General features: G+C 45.9%; 1 protein-coding gene across 4 annotated transcripts in view; it reads left to right on the top strand.

Moving 5' to 3' along the window:
- Nucleotides 1–2,416: 2,416 nt before the first annotated feature.
- LOC144755477 (cytochrome P450 2G1-like) overlaps nucleotides 2,417–18,342 on the top strand; it is a 359,316-nt gene continuing 343,390 nt past the window's right edge. For 2 of the 4 annotated variants that reach the window (XM_078644450.1, XM_078644449.1), the window contains exons 1-2: nucleotides 2,417–2,596; nucleotides 4,253–4,395. In XM_078644450.1, coding sequence (XP_078500576.1) covers nucleotides 2,417–2,596; nucleotides 4,253–4,395 — 323 coding nt within the window. Of the gene's footprint in view, nucleotides 2,597–4,252; nucleotides 4,416–18,342 lie in introns of all 4 variants that reach the window. The other 2 variants (XM_078644451.1, XM_078644448.1) reach the window with 2 other exon arrangements.

The raw sequence follows: 18,342 nt of genomic DNA, 5'->3' as shown, positions 1-18,342 counted from the left end.
TTCCGGGGCAGTCAGTGGCATCGATGATGGAGCTGGAGTCGATACGTTGCTGTCATCGACAAAACCAAGGATGCGGTGCAAGTTGGGGCTGTGCGTCATGCTCTTCACATGCAGTGCCCTCGGTTTCAGTGCAGGCAGTGGCATTGTTAAAAATGTTGGGTTGCTTTTCTTAGGTTACAACACCAACCACATGGCTCCAAGGGCCCAGGAACTGGATTTGGCACAACTTGGCAAAACAGGACTCCCAGCAGAGAACTACAGGTGCTGTTAGCAAGAGGCAGGTGAAGTCTTTGATGGCCCTTAGACTACTTAACAGGTGGCAAGCACACACAAGCCCTTTGAGAACCTTGGAAGTAGGATGTAGAAATAAAAGTCCAGTCCTTTCACTCCCAGGACAGAAGTAGCAGCAGCAGGCCAGCACAGCAAAGCAACAAGCAGAGTGGCAGTATCTCCTGACAGCAATCCATCTCTTTTGTGTTCAGAGTTTATGGCCGAAGTCCAGTACTTATGTCCATTTCAGTCTTTGAAGTAGGAAAACTTCAAAGGAAATCCTTAGCCTTTCCCTCCCTTAGCTCCAGACACACTATGGGTTTGGGGATGGCTTTTTGTGAGGACAGGCACAGCCCTATTCAGGTGTCAGTGTCAACTCCTCTCACCACTCTAACTCAGGAAGACAAATCAGCCTGGTGATGCACCATCAGGATATGCAAGTCACGCCTCAGCTCCCTTTGTATGACTGTCTGGAGTGAATGCACAGACAGCCAGCTATCATCCTAATCCAGACATGTTTTCAGCAGACAGGCAGAGGCACAGAATGGTTAAGCAAGAAAATGCCCACTTTCTAAAAGTTGCAAAAAGAACCGATGATGGAGGGAATGCTGAATCAATCGAAAATTCACCCCCAGTCACAGATCTGGGTTAGATCTATTGTTTTTTTGCACCCCTCGCCATATGCAAATCAGTATTGACCCGATCGAAACAGTCCAGCCAGAACTACCAGGCCAGGTCCTCCCTGGACCAAAAACAATCATCCTAGGACCGGTTTCGGGGTATCACCCCACTAGGTTGAATCTGGTGGTGTAGCGAGCACGAGCCCCACATCTGGGCATAACCTTCCCACTTGGGGGGACAACCGCAAAAAGAACAGATGATAGACGGAATGCTGAATCAATCAAACATTCTCCAACAGTCACAGCCATCTCCTTGTGTTCTTTTTCTAAAAGTGGCATTTTCAGGAAAGCAATTTCAATAGCAACTTTACCAAAATATGTATTTTAAAAGTGTGTGTCCAGAGACCCAACTTCAAATCTCTATCTATTTCCAATTGGAAGATACACCTGTGAGATGTTACAAGGAAACTCTAATGCTAACCTATGGGAGAGCCAGGCCTTGCTGTAGTAAAAAACGAAATTAGTAGTATTTCATTACTAGGCTATGGAAAACAAAACAGTACATGTCCTACCTTTTAAATACATTGCACCCTGCCCATGGGGCTACCTTGGGACTTCCTTAGGGGTTGTTACATGTAATAAGAGGGCAGATTTGGATTTGACAGATTGACATGACAGTTTAAACCGGCTAATACAGACACTGTAGTGGCAGGCCTGAGACATGTTTGAAGGACTACTCATGTGAGTGGCACAAGTACTGCTGCAAGCTGAGCAGTAGCATTTGATGTACATACCCTGGACACACATGGTCCACTTTACTGGGGACTTACTAGTAAATCAAATATGCCAATCATAGATAAATCAATCACAAATACAATATACAAAGGGGGCACTTGCGTTTAAGCACTGGTCAGCAGTGGTTAAGTGCCCAGGGTCCTAAACCAGCAACAACTAAATGGAGCACACACTCAAAACAGGAGGTCAGAAGCAAAAAGACTGTGCAGCCATGACAAAGATACTAGGTCTAAAAGGATGTATATTTGTTTGATCTTCCGTTATGTTGGTGAATGTATCATGTTCCCCTGATTCAGCAATTTGAGGTCGGGTTAAGACTAACCACAACCTGAGTTCGGGATACAGTTTGCGCTCTGGCAATGAATGTGTAAACATAACAAGCAACACCTATAATCCACCTGGCTGTACTCCTAAAAAATGTTCTCAATATTGTAATGTGCCATTTATTTCAGGATTAGCATAACAATATTGCACACGGGTGACCAATTGCAAACTTCACAAAGTAAACTGCACCCACAAACATATGCCAAAGAGACACTGTAAATAAAGGACAGACAGATCCGCCTATTTTGGCTAGGCTCATTCTACAGAACCAGCTACCTCTGCTGTCATTCAATGACTTTGCCTTTCTCCCATACAGTGCTCCACTGCCTTTTGGCTAGATTTCCGCTTTATAAATACAATATACATTATTGTTTTGCTGGAATAGACACGGATTGGGAGATTCAATAATGATTCTTTCTGGAGATTTGACTATCTATCTGCTAAGCTGCATCTGCTGCCTTCTTTGTTTCTCTTTCATGAAAATGTACTTCTGTCGAGGAAACCTGCCACCTGGCCCAGTTCCCCTTCCCATTTTAGGAAACCTGCATCAGTTAAAGACCAGTTTCATGGTGGAATCGCTGAAGGCGGTGAGTTTTATTTTATTTTCCCTGGCATTTTGTGCAACCACAGAATTCGTGTTTCAGATACTCTGGATAAATCCTTATTTTTGTCTTTGGTTCAAGAAAATGCTTCTTTTGCTGGAATAATTTCAATGCTTTTGGACTTCAAGGTTACATACTGTGCCTACAAAACATTTGGGTTTATGTAGTACATTATAATATCCAAACATAAGTTACATGATGCATCGTAAACGTATGCCTGCTGCAGAACTCATATCGCGTTTGTCTGTATTTTGTGTTATGGCTGTTAAAAAGAAAGGCCCACATTTACTAACACTTTGTGCGCGGTTTGCATCAAAAAAGTCAAGGACATTGGTGAAAGTGTTGAATTGGGATTTACTTTCCGGTGCAAAACTTGTTTGGGCTGCAAAGTAGCATGAAGATTACCAGACTCAGTGCTTTTCTAGTGTCCTGCTACAACTAAGCTGTTTTAATTGAAAATGATAAACAGCTAACATGGATAACCACACTATATGGCGCTATATATATTGGATCTGCTGCCTTTTGTCTTTCTCTGCAGGGCACTTTTTTATAGTGAGAAACAAGCCCTCATTCTATGAAGTGCCCCTCTTCAGTTTCTTGTCCACCCGGATAACTTGTTACCCCCCTGTAATATTGAGACCGAGTTTCACTGATATTGAGTATTGGTAATAAAAGGTGCAGCATTCCAGGCCCATTTTACAAGGCCTCTCCTAATAAGAGCTGAAGAATTTTAAACTGAATGCAGTTTGTGGAGGGAGGGACTCAAGAAGGGGTTTAAAGTAAGTGATAGCTTATAATTTGAGCAGGGGGTGGCAGGCGGGCCAAATGCTCATTCAAAGCACTCACTCACAAACACACAAACAAACACACGTGCACATGCATGCATGCACCAAACATTAAAACGATTACATTTACAGGGTCGCAATGGTGATCTCGAGAGGTGGGGTGTAAGCCTCTAGTCTCCTGACGATTGGGACTGCCGCAGCCTCTCAATGGCTGACCTTGCTACGGGTCAGCCTATGAGAGGAGGCAGCTGTCCTTTACTGGTCACAGAATAGGATAGGCTCATTGAGACTGCTTTCCTCACCCACTCGCTAATTTGCACTCAGTCCTGGGTTCTTCAGGCCTTAAACTGAAGTGCCCAGGTACATGGCTGTTAGTAGCACTTCCCCCCTCGTCCTGAGGGAGTGCCATCAATAACTTTTCGGGGATGATAAGGTCTCGCCCACTAGGCTTTGACATCATCAGCTCAGCAAAGTTCATCTCAGGGAGCCAAGAGCATGCGCATTTAGCGCAAGTACAGTACCTGACTGACTGACCTGAACAAGAAGAGTGTCTGTCAGGCTGACCTCTGCTCAGCCTGATAGACATTCTTCATGTTTGGAAAAAAGTGGAGGAGCCTGCCCCCTCCGCCTTTAAAGAACGGGTTTCTGCAGGTCAAAAGTAAGAAAACAGCCAAAGTTACAGTTTGAGGCTCTTCAGATGAAAGAACTTCCAACTCTTTAGACAGTTCACTTTCTGACACCTAATTCTGAATTATCTCAAAAACGTCCTGGAGCACTGCACTTTGCTGATTCTGAAAAACATGTCTTCTTGCCCTGATTGCCCCTCATTAGGCTTCTCTTTTGTTGAACTCTGCAGCTGAGCGAGAAGTACGGTCCAGTGTACACCCTGCACCTGGGCCTCCGTCGAGTGGTGATACTCTGGGGGTATGAAGCAGTGAAGGAAGCCCTGGTGGACCAGGGGGATGACTTCAGCGGGAGGGGGGCTATGCCTACCTTTCAGTCTGTGATCGGAAACTATGGTGAGTACACTTTGTATGTGATTGTGCTTTAAAGAAATATCAATTTGTAGGGTCATCTCAATTTAATTGTAGTTTGTTTACACTGGTACAATCAGGTAAGAGGTCATATATTGAATGCGAATAATTTTGTCTTCCAAGCTAGGAAATAGATCCATTGTTGCCTTGTTGATGCAAGCTAAGAGTATAGCTATAGCCTCTTATGGAAGCGAGATATGGGGGCATGCCTCCATTGATGCTCTACAGGTGGTCGAGAACAGCTTCATGAATCGTTTGCTGGGTGCTCCCGGTGGAATGTCTAACCTGGTGGTACATGAGGAACTGGGGGTGCCCAACTTAAGTGACACCCTGGCACTTCACCCTCTAACATTCTGGCTAAATATCTTCATCATCGGGGTCCCACCCCATAGGCCGAGTGCCCACAGGGTGTGCCGCGACACCTGACTACAGTGGAGCGGGTTTCTTTTTCTTTTATATGTGCATACAAATTACAGTGACAAGTGTGTTAAAAAGGGGTCAAAACTACTGACTTCAAGACTTTATTCTTGAGTGCTTGAACGCCTATAAAATCAGTGTGGCACTCGTGCCTAATTAGGTAGGCTTTGGTCTCTCAAAAAGTATAATATGTTAAAAATAGCGAAGTGTGCTATGTGAATATTACAAGAAAAATTAATGATAAGGTCTACATGTTTCAACCATTGAAGTGATTCTTAGGTTTTCGTCAGGACCGTGGTGATTGAACTGGGTGGTCCGCACGCGCTAAGGTGCGCCCTGCCCTCGTTCAATTTGAAGACCGCAAAATTGCGATCTAGTGTAAAAGGGTGTGTCTTTTCCTCATTCAGGAGAAAAACACTTGAGGCGGTAACTCCCGCTTCATGGGCATCTGAACTTTCAAGACGGCAAGTGCCCGTCACTTGCGGCTTCTGTTCATCTCGCGGTAAACCTACTTGGTTACTGCTCGAGATGCCCCGTGGAGCCACACTGATTTTATAGGGGTTCAAGCACTCAAGTCTTGAAGTGAGTAGTTTTGGCCCCTTTTTAACACACTTGTCACTGTAATTTTTATGCACATATAAAAGAAAATGAAACCCGCTCCACTGTAGTTAGGTGTCGCAGCACACCCTGTGGGCACTCGGCCTATGGGGTGGGACCCCGATGATGAAGCATGTCACCAACTAGGTTGGTGAGTGAGGGGTCTTCTATAAGGACATGCACTGTCCGGTAACAGGTTGGGGCACACTGTGCTGACCTGAGCTTTAAGCTCTAAATATCTGGTTGAACAAGGGACTATCACTGAGCCAGTCGATTTTAAAAGAGTGTATGAATCTTGACCACGCACTCAGCATACCTTGGCTTAAATACATTAAGAACAGATTTATATATCAACCCTGAATTAATAAATAAAAAGGATGTGGGGATGATAAGGGAGTCCTTTAGCTGTGTAAGGAAATTGGAAAGTGAGGAGCTGGAACTGCGGAAACCTAGTGTCCGTAAATTTGTAATGTTAAAAACAACATCACTAGCCGAGCATTATCTTCTGAGGCTTTTATCTGTTTACAAGCAGTTTTTATTGACCAGGTTTTGCTTGGTTCTTTTTCACCTCATGCTTGCCATTCCTAGGAGGAGGAGGCCAGTTGTTAGCACCCTGTGGCTGCGATGGAGTGTCTCCACAGGAACTGCTCCACTTTATGTTATTCTGTAAATTTTATGAGGTTCCCCAGAAGTCTTTTTTAGTCCCAATTTTAAAGCAGATGAGTTTTAAGCAGGTTTGTCCAGCACTCCTGTACCTACAACTGCTGAAAGAAGAATTTCTTTTCTTCATCGTTGGTGTTGGACTTGGCCCATTCGGCAGGTTCACCCCGAAACTTTTTGCTTTTGCTTAGCCTATTTCTGTAACCTGGTGTTGGTGATTTTGGGCCTCTGCACACTTTTTCACTGAGGTCCAGTGTAAAGTGCGTGAGCTCTCTGTGTATGTGTGGTGAGAGGCCTGCCCTCCCATAGGAATGCATAGGGAATATGTGTGACCATGGTATTTCCTGATGTGCGGGGAGTGCAGGGTCGAGTTTGGTATGTGCAAAATCATGTGATTAAATGCTGCATGATGATGTGCGCAGATTTATTGTGTCTAGTGTGGAAGTGCCACTTCTAGAAGTTGGCATGTTTGTGCAGTGAATGTGAATTGACTGTCTGGCTTGTGATTGGCTGGAGCTGGCTGGTGTGCCTGGCTCCAGGAGTCAGGATGGGTCTGCCCCGGTGGTGAATGGAGAGATCTGCATGTTGATAGGAGGGAGGAGTGCACCTGGGACCTGAATAGGGCTGGGTCTTCCCTCCACAATGCTGGCTCCACCCCCTGTGGTGTGTCTGATGTCCCTGACCCATCCTGTGAATAGGCAGAGGTGCTGAGCAAAACAAAGTGCTCAAGAACCAGTTGGTCTGGTTCGCCCCTTGCCTGCACCTTTGACAACAAAAGAAATGTGTGTATAAAAAGAGGCTGTGACCTCATGTAAAATGTTCTTGTTTCCTGACTTGAATCTACCAGGGGCGTGCTGCTGCTGGGGCCAAGGGGAAGGCTAGCATCCCTGGGCCCTGCCCAGAACCTGGATGCTGGAGGACTTCTTTTTGGACCCTTCTGCCTTGCTGGAGTAATTCCTGGCACCCTTTCACCTTTCCGCCCAGCCCCCAGGACCTTTGGCAGCCTGGGAGCGCTTTATTTTTAAACCCTGCAGAGCTGGGCTGCAGCATGTGGAGGGATTCCCCCTGTCTAGGGATTCCCCCCTCTTTGTGCTTATCGCGGGTGCCACGCCGCTCCTTTAATTATTTATAGTTCGTGTGCCCACCCCGATTATGGCCGCTTCGTTATTCAGTGCAGCGCGGGTGCCCGCCCCGCTTATTGCGATGTTTTGTTGGCAGGAGCCTACCCTTCATTGTGCCCGCATTTGATGGTTGAATTTCAGGTGCCCACCCCGAGTATAGCCACTACTTGATTTCAAAACTTGCACGGGTGCCCTCCCCGTGTCTCACCGCAACGGCCCAGAGGCCGAGTCTGACCCGAGGAAGCAGCCGCCGACGTCACCACAAAAGCCGTGCTGGGATTGGTCCCAGCCGGCAGAGACTCCCACGGCGTCACTCGGGTGGAGCGCTGGGTTTGGCTCCACCTGGAGGGCTTCCCCAGGCTCCCAACCCGGAAACCCCGGTAGGAGAACCTGCACGGAGCCTCACGGGCTCCCAGCAGAAGGGAAGCCGGTCTCCGTTGTCTCCGGTGTGCTGGGCTCTCCTAGTGAGGAGAGAGCGTCCCGAGTGCCTACTCCCCCACCGAAGAGTACCCCGAGAGCAGCCTGGTAAGTGCAGAAGGGCTGGGGGACTCCATAGAGGTTTTTGGTGCGTGCCGACCTCGGCCCTGGAGGAGGTTGGGCTGAGGGTACTTTCACGGCGCTACACAGTGGGCCGCTCCAACATGGGGAGCATTTGTTGTATTTAGAGCCCACGAGACTCCCAGGGGCAATGTTGTATTTAGAGCCCACGAGGCTCCCAGGGGCATTGTTGTATTTAGCGCCGTTGGGGCTCCCAGGGGCATTGTTGTGTTTAGAGCCCCCGGAGGCTCCACCATTGGGGGCATGTTTACTTTCCGGAGCCAGTGTGCTCCATGGGGGCAAGTTGATTACTATCCCCAGTGCTCGCCCTGGGGCAGAATTAGTTTTCAGAGCCTAGATGGCTCCAGCCCTAGCCTACACTATATTTACAGTCCCAGCGCACACCACAGTGTTTGAGTGCATTATGTATTTTCATAGCCACTTGTGACTCCAATGTTGTGGCGCAACTTGTTCTAGAAAGGGCCAGTGAGAGCCTATGCCACAGTTTTGCTTATCCCTCAGCTGCCCAGCAAGTAGTGGGCAGCTGCACCGTTTAGGCGCAATTCTTTGGGGACATGGTCTTTTGAATCTAGGATTGAGTCGCAGATTTCCTGGAAACAAACTGCTTAACCCGCGAGGAGCCTGTTGTTCTAGCTGAAGGGAGCCAGTTGTTGCAGTACTCGTTGAAGCCCATTCCTCGCCGGACCCGCTTCGCGGGTCCCGCAGCGCGGCTCCGAGTATCTGTGTGTCCTGACTTTTTCTGTTCAAGGGGCATTTTCCTGACCGGCAGGGCTGCGAGCATTCGCGGGGACTCCGTGGACCAGGAGCCCCTGCGCGCCCTAGGACCAGCTGGGCTGCTCTCCCTGCCGGCCCCGCCCACCCGCTGACTCTCAGGATTGCCTCATTAGGCAGATACATTCCCCGCGGCGCGGGAGCGCGCGGGAGGGCGCCGGGAGAAGCCCGGGACAAGGGCGGGACCGTCTGTGGCCGTCCGGGGCTGGACGAGGTTGGGTTGGGCTAGGAGTCCTGGTTTGTTTTACATCCTGTATAACCCCACTCCACCTAGTTACACTTAGAGGTCCACTCATTAGTATTAACACCATCTCTTTAAACATGCCATTAAGATCTGGTAAACAGCGCCTTGTGCACATACAAACCTCCAAGGGTGTTGTCTCAGGTCCCCTCGATGCATTTATCTCTAGAGCAACGGGAATTTTAGAAAAAGAAATAGAACAGGCAGAACATAGACTGTCCCTGGACTTAGTTACTGGGAAGCGCTCCTCTATAGGTGCCCTGGCCCATGTAAAAAGTCCCATAACGAACGCAGCGTTCAACTGTATTTCAACCTTAGAATCAGAAGTCATAGTTCACGCTGATGGGGATGGTGCTAGAACACACACGGCCAATGTAAATATGGATTTGAACTCTGATTCCAACCTGTCTAGCTTAGAAGCTGATAGTAATGATTTTGAGGACGACGTGAGTAGCACGGGCGGTTCCCCTCTACCAAAGGCCCCTATCTCACTCAGTGTGCCAGCTCCGCAACAATTCATTATCAATCAAACCTCACGGAAAAGAAAACATGCCTCAAGTCCACAGGGTGACAAGGAACAAAAACATCTTAAAATAGATCATGCTAACAGTGCTAGTCACTCCCCCTTACAGATCAACCCCGCACCACCCGTAGTATACTGCCCCTCACTAGCTCATTCTGGGTCCTCAAATCCTTGTCCAACATGCCTTAGCAGTGACGAGGTCTTGTTAGCCAAAATGGAAACAATGTTTCAAACTTTATTGCTCCCGGTCCTTGAATTAACAAGGATATTGTCCGCTAAAATCGATGTTCTGGAAGCGGCTGCTAACATTAATATGGACCTTCTGAATAAACTTACATCTTCCAGTTCTAGGACAGGGGGTCCCAATCCCGGAGGGAGTGCTAACCAAAAAGGTGGGATAGTTACAACACTACCCGTAGGGTCATCAATCAACCATAACATCAAGAAGTCAAATCCGGGGGCAAAATCGGCAGCATCGACATCGCTTATTGCCAGTAGAGCAAATAGCCAAGTAACATCGAAAGCCAAAAACTCTCTGGCACCCAACAACGTGCCAGTAAAACAACATATAGCGAATGGCCCGTCACAACAAACTAACAACACCACAGCGCCAACACCATTCTTGGGTAAAGAGAAGAAAATCCCCCACCCTGACAGACATCTCAGGTCAGCTAAAAGCAACACACAACACCCCCTGAGAGTTAATTTACCCCCAGAAGCGGCGCAATACACCATCGTCTTAACCGGGGTAACCCCCTTAAGAGAGGGCACTAAAGAGTCACATGGGGACCTACGGAACAAGGTCACCTTTTGGCTTAACAAACATCGACCACTCCCCCCATCATCCCCGACCGAAATCCTTTATGTAAGGAGAGTGGATTGGGTAGGAAAGGGGGATAAAGATCTGGAAGGGGATTGTATTTTGATTTCCTTTAGAGACCCATGGGTGGTGGAAAAAATCCAGAGGAAAGCTAGATTCGCCCGTGTAGGTGACATTCAGACCCTGCATCTTGGTTATTTTTACCCCCACTTATGTCATAATCATCCAATGGACCCCAATCACTGGAACTTTCGTGGGGGGAGGCCTCGAGAGCATCTAATCCCCCACCCCCCTTACTACCCCCCACTCTTTAACCATTTCGAGGCACTCTCAGACTTGGAATGGGTTGACTGACTATGTATACCGTCCCTGTCACCAACCCGTGTTACAAGGATCGGGGAAGGAACGCCCATTCCATCTAGCTCCACCTTGGACCCCATAAGGGTGCAACAGTCCTCGTCCCATAACAGTTTTAGATTTCAGGGGGAACAAACGGGGGAGGAGATCCCCGTTTCTAACGAAGAAGAAACTAGGCCAGTAAGGGTAATCCCATCGAGTCTCCTTCCCCCCCGACAGCTAGTAATATTCCAGAGGTCTCGGACATGTTATCCTCTTACATGGTGTCATGGAATGTTGCTGGAGTAAAGACACGTCTGGTTTCTGAGGACTGGTCGGAGTTTATAGGTAACTATCAGGTCGTGCTCCTGCAAGAAACTTGGGCCACTGCCCCGTTTTTTATGGCTGGTTATGTAAATTTCTTTAAACCTGCAATAAAAGGCCCAAAAGGACGGGCGTCAGGGGGGTTGTCAATATGGGTTAAACAGGCCTGGTGCTATTCTGTTTCTGAAATTTTCGTGGACAACCCTGATATATTGGCCATAAGGTTGAGTAAAGCAGGGGGGCAGGACATGCTTATTATTAACATGTATTCTAGAGGCCTCCCAGGTGGACGATGTCCCAAGCTGATAGGTGTTTTAGATACTCTACTATCAGGTTGGAACAAAGGGTCTTTCATAATGTTAGCAGGAGACATCAATTGTACCATTGAGCCACTGTATCTCCCTGAGGATAACTGGGGGTCTGCAGAAGATGCGACCTGGAAAATTCCGGATCTTTCAAACAAAAATCAAGCCAAAGTAACGGAGGCTGCCTTGAATTGGTCTGCTTTTTGCCTCTCTTCGGGTTTAAGGGCGGTAAACGGTCGCACCAAATCGGATTATGGAGCCAATTTCACCTTCGATAATGGTGTTAGAAAGAGTCGTATCGACTATATTTTCCTAAATATGGAACATTGGTGCCTAATCATTGATATGGAAATTGTTACGCGCCCTGAAAGCGACCACAACCCACTGTCCCTAACAATCAAAATGCAGGATCAATCAAGCCTAGTTGAACCTGTCCCAAGGGGCCAGGGGGTTGTAACCGTATCAAATGACCGGAGGAGACTGAAATGGTCAATCATATCAAACAATGTATTACTACAGGCTAATATTGAAAAGGTGGTGATGAACGCATTAGACAACCTGAGGTCTCTTGACGCTGAAAGGGGTAATATCTATCTAGACAAGACTATGGACATACACGATAAATGTTTCACTGAGCTTAACAATCTCCTCTCCAAACCATGTAAGCCAAATGCTGGGATTCAAACTGCTTTAAGAGCCAAATGGTATAATAGAGAGTGTAGAGAGGCTCACAGCCATTTAATCAAGAAAGTCAAATCTAGAGATCTGAGTGAAGTAAAGGCGGCCAGGCAAAGGTACAAAAGAGTGCAATGGGAAGCGAAGAGGGAATGGGAGGATGATTTCTGGGCGGACCTCTTGGACGCCAGTAAATCAAACAACCAGACCAAATTCTGGGACATTGTTAGATGTGGAAAGGATGGTGACTTCCGTATACCATCTAACCATATACCCCCGGAAGATTGGATAAATCATTATTCCACCCAATTTTGCCAAGAGGTGGTTGATCCAACGATCTCATTGAACCTGCAACAAATTATATCTACTGGCAACCGGATTATGATCTTCACCGAAAGGGAAACAGAAATTGCACTAGGTTTAACGAAGCGGGGGAAGGCCCCAGGACTGGATGAAATTCCAGCCGACCTTTTTAAAGCAAATACAGGCCTTTGGGTACCCTATTTAACACGCATAGCAAATGCTATAGCAAGAGGTGCCCGCATCCCAAAGACTTGGAAGGGGGCGGAGATTCTCCCAATACATAAAAAGGGTGACAGATCAAACCCAGGGAACTACCGCCCGATTAGTCTAATTGATTGCTTTCAGAAGGTATTTGCTCGCATTCTCCTGGCAAGGGTACATGGGTGGATGGAATTAGAGGGAATACTGTCCCCATTACAGGCGGGATTCAGATATGGCACAAGCACCATTGACCAGGTTTTACGGCTTTGCATGATCTTCTGGAAGGTCGTCTTACTTGGTGGGGGCACCATCTTCGCCGCTTTCATAGACTTGAAATCAGCTTTTGATTTGGTGCCGAGGGGAAAACTATGGCAGGTATTGAGGGACCTTGGTATGCCGGGGGATTTGGTCGAAATGATCATCAGACTACATGAAGACAATTTTGCGAGGGTAAGATGGGGGGCTAAAGGGCAAACTACAGACGCATTTCCGGTCTCACGAGGAGTACGCCAGGGGTGTGTTCTTGCCCCTACCCTCTTTCTACTATATATAGACCAGGTAGTCAAATTCTTTAGGTTGATCAATACCGACGCACCATCCCTGGCGGGAACGAAATTCCCAATGTTGATTTTCGCCGATGATACCCTCCTCTTGTCTAAGACCAGGGGAGGGTTACAGCAGGCTCTAAATCATTTTGAGGAATTCTGTAACAAAAATGGTCTCCAAATCAATGTGGGGAAAACCAAGTTTATGGTTTTTTCCAGGAAAAAACCTATACGTAGTAGCGTTCAACTAAAAGGGGTCAACCTGGAACAAGTCGACAAAATGACGTACTTGGGGGTCACCTTGGACTCTCGTCTGTCCTGGAATCCACAGATAGAGACCCAACAATTAAAACTCGCCCAAATGACTGGATGTCTTTTGCGCGAGCAAAAGAAAACTATTACTAAAAGGGTTGCCCCTGCCCTTCAAATTTATGATGTCAAAATTAACACAGCTACACTCTATGGGGCAGAGCTCTGGGGCTTTAAGGACCTTACAAGTTTATATAGAATACAGTGCAGATTCCTACGTAATTTGGTGGGGCTGCCCCAATCAACCCCACTGATCCCACTCTGTCACGATATGGGCTGTCCACCAATAACCGAAACGGCCAGATTCAGAGTAGTGTCACTGTGGAGGCGCCTATGGACATCCGAGGATTTGGTACTTTTCGCCAAGGAGCTAGCCGAGGTGAAAGCTATGGGGGGTTCGGAACGCATCCCTTGGCTTCGCTCAGTGAAAACTAGCCTGTGCGACATGGGGCTTAGTCATCTATGGGTTTCCCCAGGCATCAACAACTTTCCCTCAAAAAAGGAATTTAAGTGTTTATTCTGGGCCTCAATCCGCCTGTCCCTGGCCCAAGCTTCCAGTTCGGTGAATCTGACGGGTCGTTTTCTAAGTTTTAAACTGGACTCTGCCCGTGAAACATACTGGGACCTTATCACTAGGCCACTGGACAAAAAGTTATATCATCAATTTCGGGTGGGGTCCTTACCCCTGAATTCCTTTACCTCCTCCTGGGATAAATCGTTTTCCAATTCATGTATATTTTGTCCAGGTTGTAAGGAAACTGAGGGTCATTTTTTGTTTGCTTGTCCCCAATATAGTGTACCCCGATCCAAATGGTTAAATCCCATTTTTAAACACCTGTCCTGTAGGAAAGCCTCGGAAGCTATACGGGCCCTAAGAACAAACACCTCTAATTTAACTGTGATATGTTTTGCTAAGTTTTTAGGGTGGGCGTGGGCTATAAGAGCTAGAAGGATCGCAACTGTCCCCCGACCATAATATATTATGTGCAAATCATTTTCCTAATGTATTAGCTGTTTCTACTTGCTGATGAATTTTACTGAATGTCTGGTTTTTCGAATTTATAGTTTAATAATGTCTTAACTAAGGGATATTTTGTCCCATTCTATTATATTCTCATAATATACAGATATATCTTGTTCTTAACGACTTTGTAAAATTGTGGAGATTTTCTTGAATTGTTTTTGTTTGTTGTGTCTAATCTGTCTTTTATGATTTTATTATCGAAATAAAGACATTAAAACCTGAACCTGAGTCGCACTCTTTCACCCCTACCTTGGCCTTCCACAGCTGGGCAGCACTTAGTGCCAGCTGCAGCGTTTAGGCCCCTGTTCATTTTCCTCAGCTGCCCAGCAAGTAGTGGGCAGCTGCAACGTTTAGGTTTGCGCAGATGGCTTACCCCTGACTGGTGCTGCCTTAGCAGCGCGCCCTGACACTCTGGACACAGGGCATTTGAGCCCCTTCTTGTGATGGCCAGTTGGCCAGGGGGCTGGTATGTGGATAGGGCGCAAGGCCCTAAATGTGATATGTGCTTTAAATGTGGTGCTAGGAAATGTAATGCATCTAGTATGTTTTACGCAAACTATGGTTTATGAGTATGAGGTTATTATGCATTTCTTGTGGTTATGCTAGTGAGATGATGTTTCACTCTGTGATTTATGCCCCTAAATGTGAGTTATATTTAGGAGGTAGGGTCTAATGTGTTTAGACTAGTGAGGAGATTGCCTACTGTATTTATACTGTTTAGGTCTAATGTGAATTATGCGTAATGTGCAATGCCTTTATGCCTGTGATACCTCTAACTGTGTTTTCATGCTTAGGAGGTTGTTTTGCCTAGTATAGTTTATACTAGTGAGGTTATGTGTCCCTGCGTGATCAATGCCTATGGTGATTAGTATTGCGTAGTGGGTACCTACCTTTTACCAGTGGTTACTGGTGGTGTTCTACCATTGTTAGTTTGTGCTACAATTATTCTATGTTCTAGAAGTGCTATTTCCGCTAAGTGTTAATCCTGACAGTGGCCAACATGGCCCTGTCCTGTGTAAATAATCCCTTGTGAATATTGCCCGTGCCAGTTGGCACAATGTATATTGTGTAATTACTATCTGATGTGTTTTAAGAATACAAAAGTTATTTTTATATCACCTTGTGCAGAGTTCCTTTTGTAGTGTGCCTGGGATGTTGTTGCTGTGTGCGTGCGCAAATGCTTTACACATTGACTCCGGGATAAGTGTGTCTGCTCGTGGCAAGCTACCAAGGGGGTGAGCAGGGGGTTATCTTTGGCGTGTAACTCCCTTGCCCTGACTAGAGTGGTGGTTTCTGCCTGGCTTTGGCGCAAGCCTTAGCCAACCAGAAATCCCAGTTCTAACAGTTGGATATTTGAAATCCACAGTGAAGTCTAGGGCTTGTCTTGATTAAAAGCTTTTAAGGGTTAGGGTTTAGGATTCTTTTTTAAGACACACATATTTGCTTGTGTTGGGATAACCCTATAGGTGAGCTTTGATCAAAGAGGGAGATTATCTGTGTCTGGACTTTGTATTTTTATGTCCAGATTATTATGGGTTGTTGTGTAACATATTTTAATAATGATAAATTGTGCTGATATATTATGAAATGTTATGCAATTCTGATGTATTTATAACTTATGTTACAGATTATTAAGGGTTGTTGTGTAATTTATGTTAATAATGATAAACTGTGCTGACATTTTATGAAATTATGAAATGTTATGTAACTCTGATGTATTGGTAACTTTTATGGTTTTACATTTCTGAAACGGAATAAAGTGTACTTGAATTTCAATTGAATTGAATGCGACTGTGTGCGATAAGTGCCTGCAAAAACGGATTTATTGTCCACATCAAAGGATTTGTTTACATGTCTCTGCTAGTTTGGCATTGTAGAGAGATGGATCTTAATGTTCAGGGGTGGGTAAATGTTTGCAAACGCCTAAAAAAGTAGGGGTGATCATTGCAGTAATTATTTCATTATTATTATTATTGAAATTAATATTATTATTACTAGTACTCCTAATTATAAAAATATAATTATGAAATAGTTCTACAATGATCAAGTATTTTGCACTGGGCCAAGCGAGTTCTTGCTCTGAGAAATAGGAACAAAATTTACTGTCAGACTGCAAAAAACATTACCACTATACATATTAAAGATTTTCTGTGGGGTAATAAATGTGGGTGGCTGCTTTCACCCCACCAGAGAAGGCAGTGTCATGGAGATAGGCTTTGCCTTCACACTGTGTTAAGTTTGCATGAGCTTATTAGAAGTTCTGCTGCTTCTGCACACGGCACATATTGTTATTAATGCTTTGAGCCTAGTAGAATATTTTGCTTCACACGACTATAATATGTTTTCCTATTGTATCAACTTTGCTTGGTAAGCTATGTCTGAACAGTGAGTGCCGAGGTCTTCACGGTTATTTCAACACATGGTTGTTGTTCGGTCTGATCAGCGCACGTCCTAGACATAACACATATGCAGCTGTGACCAACTCTGGTTTTGGCGCGATTAATAATGCACTGCTCAGTGCATGCACACACACTTGATGAATATTTGCATGCAGAGAGCTGGTGTAGAAGATGATGTGATCCCTTTCTACTAAGACCAGAGGTATGGGGCCGCCCTTCTAAAACCCAAAGAGACCTTCTGTAGATATAATATAATATACTGGCAAGACTGAGGTGCCATTTAGCCTCCTTCCCTTTTAGCATTTTAACATGCTTTCTCCCTTTGTATTTTATGGACTAGTAACTATGCTGATAACCTTGTTGCTTATAATATGTTTGCTTGTATTAGCTAAGATACTGCGCTTGAGAACACTGCATTAGAAATAAATATATCAAACTTGCACGTGTCTTCATTTACTCCTCGTTTTGGACTGGTATGATAGTATAACGAAAGAGTGTTCATGTGTTCCACGTTACCTGAAGTGTTCTAAGTCCATGTTCTGGGTTGTCTAATCATTGGGGGTATGGAAGAACCAATGAGCCACTGATTGCTAGTCTGGTAGGGGATTTTGGCTACTAAGTTGAGTTTTGGCACACACTAATTCACTGAGGTTCCAAGTCTCTATGCACAGTTCTGTGTAGGAACAGAATCCCTGAGACATGGCGCCCAACCGTTGGTGGTGTTATTACATGACACTTGAGTAGTGCTTATATCAGTCCTTAACCCCCACCTTTTGTTTTCGCAGCTCCGAGAGGGAAGGAGGTGATCCTCCCTAGTTTCGCGCACACTGTCTCAAAGGAGCATGCGCTGAATTTTGCAGAAGAGTGGGCTAAAGCTCTTGCGCCGGATCTGTACCGTATACACTGTGGTTGGGATAGATTTTTTCCACACCACGAGATTCCCTTACGGTCTATGCCACAGCCTCAACCTCAATATCCCATCTGACGTGAAGCTAAGGCTTCCGTTGCGGAAATCCTTGAACAATTGGAATATCAAGGTGTAATTGCAGATGAATAACCCTCTTTTTACTGTGACCAAGCCTGATGGATCGTACCGTTTGGTATTGGATTACCGGCATTTGAACTCGCATTGCCGTACCTGTGCAGTACATAATACCCACGCCTCTGCCTTAGTGGATAGTCTTGAGCGTAAATGTTTTAAAACCACGCTTGACATATCCAACGTTTTTTTGCCCACCATTTGGATGGTCTGAGCTCCAAATGGACCAGTTTTACAAGTGGCGGTAAACAACGCCACTTAAAACATTTACCAATGGGCTATAAGAATAGTCCGGGTGTGTTTGATGCCCGCATTGTCTCTAAGCATAGGCGGATTTTGCGAATTGGCAATCCGCAAAATTGTGTATTTACGGATTCGCAATCCGCAAAATCCGCGAACTCTCGCGAATTTTGCGGATTCCTTTTTTTTGTGTTCGCAAGTGTTTCTGCCATTTCGCAAGGGTTTTTTACCAGTTCGCAAATGCGAACTTACTTGTCGGGTAGCAACGGTCGCGACCATGTTGTTTCTACGTCTGGTTCATCACAGCACCCTCTGTTTCACCACTGCCACCCTCTGTTTCACCACTGCCACCCTCTGGCTCACCCATGCCACCCTCTGGCTCACCCATGTCACCCTCTAGTTCATCACTGTAGATTATGGGGGGAAAAGCACACCTGCCCTGCCTCAACTGACATGAATGAATTAGGCACAGGGTCAGACTGATTTGCATATAGCCGTGTCTGA

Source organism: Lissotriton helveticus, chromosome 5_1 (assembly GCF_964261635.1).
Source record: "Lissotriton helveticus chromosome 5_1, aLisHel1.1, whole genome shotgun sequence".
Taxonomy (NCBI): domain Eukaryota; kingdom Metazoa; phylum Chordata; class Amphibia; order Caudata; family Salamandridae; genus Lissotriton; species Lissotriton helveticus.
This window is presented reverse-complemented; position numbering and strand designations above follow the sequence as displayed.